Source organism: Sprattus sprattus (genome assembly GCF_963457725.1).
Source record: "Sprattus sprattus genome assembly, chromosome: 4".
Classification (NCBI taxonomy): domain Eukaryota; kingdom Metazoa; phylum Chordata; class Actinopteri; order Clupeiformes; family Clupeidae; genus Sprattus; species Sprattus sprattus.
In genome coordinates, this window is record NC_137923.1 from 39639861 (window position 1) to 39649440 (window position 9580).

Consider the following 9580-nt stretch of genomic DNA (forward strand, 5'->3'; position numbering starts at 1 on the left):
GGGAAAGTGTGTGTGTGTGTGTGTGTGTGTGTGTGTGTGTGTGTGTGTGTGTGTGTGTGTGTGTCTGTGTCTGTGTCTGTGTGTGTCTGTGTTTGTGTGTGTGTTTGTCTGTGTGTTTGTCTGTGTGTCTGTGTGTGTGTATGTGTGTGTGTGTGTGTGTGTGTTGTGGGGGGTGTGGCTCCCCTAGACCTAAGTGCAATTACAAAAATGGGCTTTGAGATGCAGGGCTCGGGAGCAAGCAAGAAGTGCTCCTGCTGTGCCCACTGGAATGCTGCAGAATAGACTGGTCTTGACCATATGCCTTTGTGAATCAAAGGGGAACCCAGCAGTGAAGTGCCAATATCTTTATTTTTTACTGTTTTTGATCAGTCTTCTGATATTGCTTTCTTTCGAAAGGGACGTCTAAGAAATGTGTTGAGAGCCATTTTGGCAACTCCAGGCCAGGCTTGAAGTACTGCAAGAGCAATACAGGGCTGTGTAATTAAGCCTCTTGTGCTGTCGGTGGGTTAGGTTTGTGCCAACACCACTGCACTCGGCCCCTTTGTGAACACAATTGTGTCACAGCGGCTTTTCGCCTTACACTTCATGATTTTACATCACCCAGAGTGAAGGCATGGGAAGAGAAATGGGAGAATATTTTTTTTTTTTGTCATTTTCTTTTTTTGTCATTCTTCTTTTATCTTGCTTTGATATTGTTTACACATTATGCCTATCCACCATAGGCCTTTCATATCTTTTTGTTGTGTGTGTGTGTGTGTCAGCGGTTGCATTGAAGAGATTGTTTATCGAAGATAAACCCAAACGCCAGTGAGGCGTTAATGCCTTTCGGCTCCCTCAGCCAGTGTGGTTTTACCCTCCGTCCAGTTCTGGAGGGAATCCCGACCAATGAGAAGCCAATTAAAATAATCTCCCATCTGTGATGCCTCTTTCTATTTAGGGGATATGGGAGGGGAAGAGGGGGTTGGGTGGGTGAAGGAGAGCCTGTGTCTTTTTGGGATTAGATTGAACCTGACTGCAAGGTGCCCACAGAGAGAGAGACAGAGAGAGAGAGAGAGGATGTGGTTTTGCCTACTCCAGATGGGACCAAGGGAATTCACTGTGCCTCTGTGTTTTCTGCTGTGCAGTCCTGAGGAGACTGATCATGTACTGGCCTAAATATAGACAACTGGGTGTCTTCTTTTGACTTCATGGATACTGTACTATTATTCTGATGGCCACCTTGTTCCAATTTTTTACAACACTGATGCCATGCTTGTCCAAGTAAGAGTGTTAGAGGAGGCTTTCCTTTACGTCAGCAATGCGTTAATTCTTCTGCCTTCTAAGTGGTAGACTGTCCTATCTATTTTTCACTTTGATCTGCCCATATGGATTAAGTGTGGTTTACAAATGTATTGTATGGCATTACTGGCCTGTTTTGCCAGGTGCGTACACACACTGTACATAGCCCGTACATGTATTTTTCTAGCACTTAGTGGGCACCTTGACTGTTGACCAAAGTGTAACTTCAGCTCCTGAATTGTCTTTAATACTGGCCGAGTCCAAACTTTTTATGTGTTAATTCTCCCGATAGCGTGCAGTTTTAATAACATTTGGAAGCTTTTTTAACGTGATATCATGTGCAGTGTTACTGTTTGCACTCACTCGGTAGCCAGCTGTAATACTGAAGATGTTTCTGAACGGCCTCATTTATCATCTTCTGTGCTAATTTGCACTATGGCGTGAATCAGAAGTGACACGTCCTTTTCTGGAAAGTGACCTTTGACCTTTGTTTCAACCTCCTCCTCAGCCAGTGCATTATCTGTGTCTTTGAAAATGATTCTCAAATTGTAAAGGGACCTAAGTGGGACTGTGCAAAAATCTATATTTTTAAAATAACATGTACTTGTGATTCAGACCAAATGATTATTAAAGTTGATTCTGATGAATGGCTGTAGTTTTTTTTTTTAAGTGTACAAAATCACATCTGTCATAGATATGAAATAAAGATGTCTATAGATGAATCTGAGGCAACTATTGCTTAAATGTATTTATGATTATAATTCTCCCACAAATTGCAAGAGTAATTTAAATCCCAAGAGAACATACAGTACTGTATATGTGCTCTCTAACAGGGTTCTATAGAGTAGACCTGTCCCAAAAGTAAATGCGTTTGATTTAGATGAAGCCAGAATAGGAAACCAGGTGTAGGTCTTTCAAAAGTATGTTTAATGTTTAGAAATGACCACCTAAACGCTAAATCAGATGGTTCTGTAGAATATAGGCTCATAAAGTATCCAATGACCTCGTTTGGCGCAAAATGGGTAAAAGGCCTATTTGGTGTCATCTAGTGGCCATTCATTGACGTGCACTGCACTCGAGGGAGAAATCGTGGAGGTCATTGAAGGCACAGCCTGCATACATTAAAGTCGGATATTATAGATCCTCTAAGGAAACTACATTTCTATAACGTTAAGTCCTCCGTACACAAAAAGGCCGAAGGCTTGTTTGAACCTTTAGAAACTTGAGTCACATGTGATACTTGCATTCAAAATGCCTTTATTTTCTATAACTTATATTATTATTACAGTATATATATATCGTGACCAGTTTGTCAGTTGCCAAATTATATCGTAATTAGGGCACGTCAGTTTGTACTTCCTCAAAAAGTATCTTCTGGTTTCCTACAGTGGAACAGATATTGCACTGTGGTGAGATTGTTCAATATTGAGGGCAGTGTAGCATAGATGATTACAGTCTAGTTGCCTTGTCTCTGTACGTTTGACAAGAGTAACATAACCTAATCAAGCTGTGAAGCACTCAAATTACCTTCTCACCTCAGACATGGACTATGAAATATTAATGCATTTAATTGGAATAACATGCATTTTGCTTCAGGTTTCACGGTGTCCTTCAGTTTTACGAATCAGTGTAAAAAATGATTGCCTATACTCTAATCGAATAGTGAATACATTGATAGTAGATTTGTGCACAGGGTATAATGGGTTGAAGTGTTTGTTAAGCGTTCTTCGCCGTTCTGTAGAGGTAACGTAAATGGTTTAATCTTGGCCCAGATTGTAATTCAATGATCTAAATTAAGAAAAATAATCTGTCCCCTGATGCCAAATTTAAATGCAGAATAGTCATTCTAGCCGGAGGGTGTCAGGCTGCTGAATTAATGAATTAAAGAAGTAAGTAGCCCAAGTTGTGTTGTCAAGATACTTCTAGACAGACCAATGACAACAAGTAGTCTATGTGACATATGCGGGATCAGAGAGATCACCGAACACACTGCAAATTCTACGATGTACTTTGTGTGTGTGTGTGTGTGTGTGTGTGTGTGTGTGTGTGTGTGTGTGTGTGTGTGTGTGTGTGTGTATGTGGCCTAGTTGTATAAATTTCACATTGCAAATGCAAGATTCCAAAGCATAACAACAAGAACAGAATATGCTACAATACTGGAGAGTAAACTTTCCAAGTCTTTCGAATAATTTAAATGCTGTGAGTTATGACGAGTAGGCCTACTTTTTTGTCTTGCGAATGCTTAAAATGAAATAGCTGGAAGCTATTAAAACCGTAACGATGAGATCTACCTATTCTAACTTGTAGCAAAAACCGGAAGCATTATGTTACTGTAAGGAGCACAGGCTATAGAAAAACAAAACATACTCTGTCTGGAATTGGAGAAAATAAAGACAGAGCAAATGCACTTTAGTCATCCATAGTCTGAAATGATTAGGTTTAGAGATTAGGACATATCTGTTTGCTCAGCTAACTGCAGGGCATCTTCGACAACTTTCTCAAAGTTCCTCTTGTTGGAAATAGTTCGCACAGTTTTGTGTTATGCCGCCTCCCCCTCTATCAACTTCCTGGATCCTGAGTAGTGAACACACACAGAGGACCTGAGGCGCTGCAGAGAGTGGTAGACACTTTGACTGACTTGACATGTTTTTACCATGGTGAGAAGAGAGAAGGTGGAAATCCAGGCTAGCGCTAACTGGATTAGGATTAGCACTGTCACCGTGTAACCCTGAAGAGACTTGATGATCTGACCTGGATTTCCCCCCAAGTGCCACTGTAGTTAGCCACCTTGCTAACTTCTCCGGAGAAATTCTGATCATTGGCAGTCATACATCTTATTTTAACTTTTTACAAGGATTCCTGGAAGAAGGGGTCGATTCGGAAGCTTGAAGTAGTCAACTTTTTACGAGATTTCTTTTAGAAATTCTCTGCGCACAAATCACGCAGCAAATGTATCCGGTCCTTCTACTGTCTAGATAACTTGCAACTACTCAATAATGTGTTACACAAGTTTTCAAGAAGATCTAAAGGGACAAACCGTCAGCAATACCATGAATAGTTTTGGCTCCGTTTTCTCATAACCTATTTTGCAATGCAAACGTGTCGACGACAATCAAGGAGCAGCACCTTGAATTAACAGGCAACATTAATTCAAGAATTTGATAGCCTACTCTCATTATATCATGGCACTTTGCGGGCGAAGAAATCGGTCAAAACTGATTGTTTGCATCCTTTGTGCCTCTGTAGTTGGATACTTCGTATTTCTGAAACGCAGTGGATACGATATCGGGGTGGCAAGTCGACGTATGGTTTCTACCAATGGACAGGAAGATGTGGAAAACGAAAAGTTGAGGAGACCAGTTTACGAGAAACCACCTTTGGATATGAGTGCATTTGGGGAGATGGGACGAGCTGTTAAGTTAGATTTGACTGGGGAAGAGAAGAAGAAAGAAGAGGAGAGTGTCACCAAACATCAAATCAATACTTACGTGAGCGACAAAATATCCCTTCATCGAAGACTGCCCGAGAGATGGAATCCACTGTAAGTCCTACTAAGATAACCATATGGGAGTCAGACAAGCATGTCGATAGAGCCTATACATGTGAATTTGCATTTATAGTCGGAGGATTCATTTGATAATTATTGAACTGCTGTTCACCTGAGGGGCTATATCTGTCAAGAAAGTTTTGGATGACATGACAAGTTTGGAGTGAAGAAGAGGGCTAGTCTTTTCAGTCACATGACTCACCACCTCGACCACATCACTGTTTTATGGTAGAAAACAGGTTTCAGAACTGAACTTTAAACACTTTGGCTCTATCTGTACACTGGTACCTTACTAATAAGATACAGTGAATGCCGATGTGCATTTCATAGAAGATCTTCCAGACTATCGTAGTAGTTTTCTGTCATGGTGTGGTGCATCATTCTCAGAAAAGCGGAATTTCTTTGTGGCTACAAGCCATTATATTCCCATGGGGACAGTAACAAACATCAAGACTAGTGTGTTCACCCAGCACTGTTTTTTCATCTCTTGCGCTTTTATGTACATACACACACAGACACACCTTTTTTTCTTTCTCTCTTGAACACACTCTCTCACTCACCCCCCCCCCCCCCCCCCCCCCCCCACACACACACACACACACTGAAACAGAAACGCATCAGTATTACTATTACTATCACAGTCATCCATCAGTAACTCTATTTTCTCCATCTCCTCTCACTCCCCCATACCAGCTGTAAGGACCTGAAGTATGACTACCGCTCCTTGCCCTCCACGTCAGTGGTGATCGCCTTCTATAACGAGGCGTGGTCCACTCTGCTGCGCACCGTCCACAGTGTGCTGGAGACCTCACCTGACCTGCTCCTGCGAGAGATCATCTTGGTGGACGACTACAGTGACAGAGGTATGACCCTCAAGTGTATCCAGTATTGGGACAGGTTTTAGGGAATCGGTCCAGTAGTTATGGGAACAGGTTTGAGGCCTAGTTCTCAGTACTGAAACTGTACTGAAAAATATGTGCACAGGCGTCTTGGTGGACCACTACAGTGACAGAGGTGGATCCAGTATTGGGTGCAATAGTGATAAAATAAGATAAACATTTATTAATCCCCATAGGGCAACTCAGGAAATGTGTGGTGCTGACTTACGACCCAATGGCCACCTGAGGTCAGGTTGGAGGTCACCGATGGAGGTTATCTGAAGGCAAATATGGCTGTGTTCCATTGAGCACTCCCTGCTTAGCGGGCTCATGAGAATGATGAATGGGAAAATGATGAACTTGTAAACAGAGATAGGGCACCTGTTAGCCCCACCCTGTGGTGAAAAAGAAGAAGTGGTAGAATTGCAGAGGGTATCTAGTGGAGCGTATAGATGGTCTGTGCAATTTTGTTCAAGTGGATTATGGCTGTGGGTGTGATGTTGTTGTTGTTGTTGATGTTATTGTCGCCGCTGCCACCACAGAACACTTAAAGGAGCCCCTGGAGCGGTACTTATCAGACCTGCGTAAGGTGCGGCTGGTCCGCGCCCGTAAGCGCGAGGGCCTGGTCCGAGCCCGGCTCCTGGGGGCCTCCATCGCCACGGGCGACGTGCTCACCTTCCTGGACTGCCACTGCGAGAGCCATGACGGCTGGCTGGAGCCCCTCCTGCACAGGTGAGAGACCACAACCACACAGGAACTACCAGATCCGCTTCTGGGCAACCACCTGTTGTTTGTCAGGGTGTGTGTTTTTATCTTGCTGTGTACAGACGGGGCGTTGCCAAACTGGCCAAAAATGCCCTAAGGAGATTCCATAATCATGTGAAGAGAGTGTGGTTCTGCTTGAATTGAACTAGACCTTACACGTAAATCCACAAGGCATGGTCTTATATGTAAATAATACAATAAGCTGTGGTCTTTTTCTTTTTTTTCTCATTTGTGCTATATTTCAGACATTCTGTGTCATAACACTTGTGATGTCTGTATGATTTGCACATGACAAAGAAATCACTGAAATTCTTAACTGAATCAAGTACACCTTCTCTTTGACAGGATAATGGTGGAGCCTACTGCCGTGGTGTGTCCTGTAATTGATGTTATTGACTGGAACACATTCCAGTACCTAGGCAACCCCGGTGAGCCCCAGATTGGTGGGTTTGATTGGCGGCTGGTGTTCACCTGGCACCCTGTACCAGAGTATGAGCAGAAACGGCGCAGCTCCCCAACAGATGTCATTAGGTGTGGTACACACACACACACACACACACACACACACACACACACACACATACACACACACATATACTTACTCTTTCATAGAAAGCTGGACTTATTTATGCAAATTAAAATTTCAAGACACAAAGAACACACACACGGTTTCAATGTGTCCAATCACAGCCGTCCAAGTGAAGAGTCCTACAACATGAATGCAATACCAGTTCCTTCACACACACTCCCACTGCTGTATTGTGATCTGTCAGTCAGTCCTTTGTCCTGGTTGATCTATTGCCCCACCCTGCTCTCCTCTCCTCAGATCTCCCACCATGGCTGGAGGTCTGTTTGCTGTCAGTAAGAAATACTTCCACTACCTGGGCACCTACGACACCGGCATGGAGGTGTGGGGAGGAGAGAACCTGGAGTTCTCCTTCAGGGTGAGTTTTAGTTTGCCGTGGGGGACCTCACACCTCTCAGAGTGCCTACACCCCTGTAATCTGTAATTTCTCTCTCTCTCTCTCTCTCTCTCTCTCTCTCTCTCTCTGGGTTTCCACCTCTATGTGAAGCATGCTCTAGAGTTCACAAGGGGTGATGAGGTCGGTGAGTGGGTAGCATGGTGCACATCTTTGCAAGAATTCTAGCCGGATGTATGAAACTGACTTTAATTAACTTTAAGAAAAAATAACCCCCAATTGGGATTGGAAACAACAACACGTACGCACGCACACACACCAACACACACACACACACACACACAGTGGCGTAGCGGGGGTTTTGGCCGCCCTGTACGGTAGCTAAATTCGCCGCCCCCCCCCTTCAAGGAGGTGTTTTGTTATTGTTGTCATTATGCCTTTGAAGCGCCGTGTGGTTTTGTTCAAGCGTCATAAAAAGAACATCCCCAGAAACCTTGAATCTTCTTCTTTAAAGATATATACAGTTCGAAAAATTATAATAATTAGCACTTTATAAGGAGAATATGCACATTTCTTTAAAGATGTGCAATACCTGAACTTATTCTGATTATATTTCATTAGTGCTGTCAGTTTAACACGTTATTAACGGCGTTAACGCGAACCCATTTTAACGCCGTTAATTTTTTTATCGCGCGATTAACTAGTTTTTTTTTTCTTTTTTCTTTTTGCCCTCCGTAACTGTGTAGTAGGCTAACGTCACGTTTGAGTGAATGATGAGCGCGATACGGCGTAATAGATGATAAAAAGCTTCTGAATAGAAAGTTTACCTTTAAAAGTTGTGCAAAAGAAGCGAGCTTCCCTGTTGTCTGAAAATGTCAACAGGCAGCTGGTTGAAAGCACAGAAGTAGTTGGCTTACCTTTTACTGGTAACCTAACTGTTACAGTTTATTGTTTTTGAAATAAGAGGCCTGACTTCTATGTTCACAGCAAATTTGAAAAAAACTAATATTAAGCCATGGTTTAACTGCACTATAGGCTGAGTCCTTGTTTATCTTAAATGTGCACTTTATAATTTTATTTTGTACCGTCCTGTTCGGCAATGTTGTTTTTCAATAAAATAAAACATTGCTTAAAGCAAGCCAATCCACTTTTCCATGTTGATAAGAGCATTCAAATAAAATAAAAATGATTGAAAAAAATAATTGAAGGGACATTTAGAATAGATACAAATTTGCGATCGCGATTAAATTAATCTAAATTAATCGCGATCGCAAATTTGTATCTATTCTAAATGTCCCTTTTTGATTAATTTTGAGTTAACTATGACAAAAATGCGATTAAATATTTTATTTGTTTGACAGCACTAATTTTCATATGATCAAGACTTGTAGGGCATGTGCCGGCAACAGGCGGCCCCCGGGACAATTTTGGCCCGCGAGTGATTTTTTTGGGCCCGTTAGGTTATTCCGATCGTAGCAGAGGTATCTTTTTTTTTTTTTTTTCACCGGTCAACAGGCTCACGAATTAGGCAAGCTGATGCTAAGCAGAAATGACAAAGAACACCAGGGCACCATGACTTGCCTTCTTAATTTCATCACTCATTAACTGAACTTCAGCTCGACAGAAGTGTTGCAATAAGATTATTGCGAAATAAAAAAACATACGTAGGTTTATGTTTTGCAAACCGCGACAACTTCGTTACATATGATATGGGATACATGGGCTTTCCATTAGTGAAACCAGGTTAGATGAAAGCAAAATGGTCTTTCCATTTCCCTTCATAGGCTGTTTTGGTTGTCAACTTTCCTCTTCAGACTTTTTGACAAAGACATCATTCCCTGCTAATTCTTTGCTAACTTCTCTCTGCACACTATTTTCCCCAAACAATAAACATTGTTTCATTGTAAGGAGGTGCGTCAACCAACTATTTCGAAATAAAAGTAGCCTAAGATAGACTCCAAGTAGAAGCCTATGTCTAATTAGGAGGCTCAATGTTGAAGGAAGTCCATCATTGCTATTATTCACAATTGGCGAGGCTATATTGACAGAGGGGGGTAAGATAGAGTTCATCAAAATAATTAAATTATTCAAACAGACCACCAATGGGCTCATTCACATGGTGTATTAGCATTAGCTATTTTAAGTAGACCTATCCATTCCCTATGTAGGCCTAGTTGTTGCAAGGTCACTTA

The 9580-nt window shown here is 42.1% G+C and overlaps 1 protein-coding gene across 1 annotated transcript in view; it reads left to right on the plus strand.

Annotated features, from left to right (window-relative positions):
- The first annotated feature begins 3962 nt into the window (after nucleotides 1–3962).
- Nucleotides 3963–9580, plus strand: part of galnt12 (UDP-N-acetyl-alpha-D-galactosamine:polypeptide N-acetylgalactosaminyltransferase 12) — a 14185-nt gene continuing 8567 nt past the window's right edge. Inside the window, exons 1-5 of the mRNA XM_080836736.1 lie at nucleotides 3963–4819; nucleotides 5519–5688; nucleotides 6246–6435; nucleotides 6814–6999; nucleotides 7295–7412. Coding sequence (XP_080692862.1) covers nucleotides 4461–4819; nucleotides 5519–5688; nucleotides 6246–6435; nucleotides 6814–6999; nucleotides 7295–7412 — 1023 coding nt within the window. The 5' untranslated portion in view covers nucleotides 3963–4460. The remainder of the gene's footprint in view (nucleotides 4820–5518; nucleotides 5689–6245; nucleotides 6436–6813; nucleotides 7000–7294; nucleotides 7413–9580) is intronic.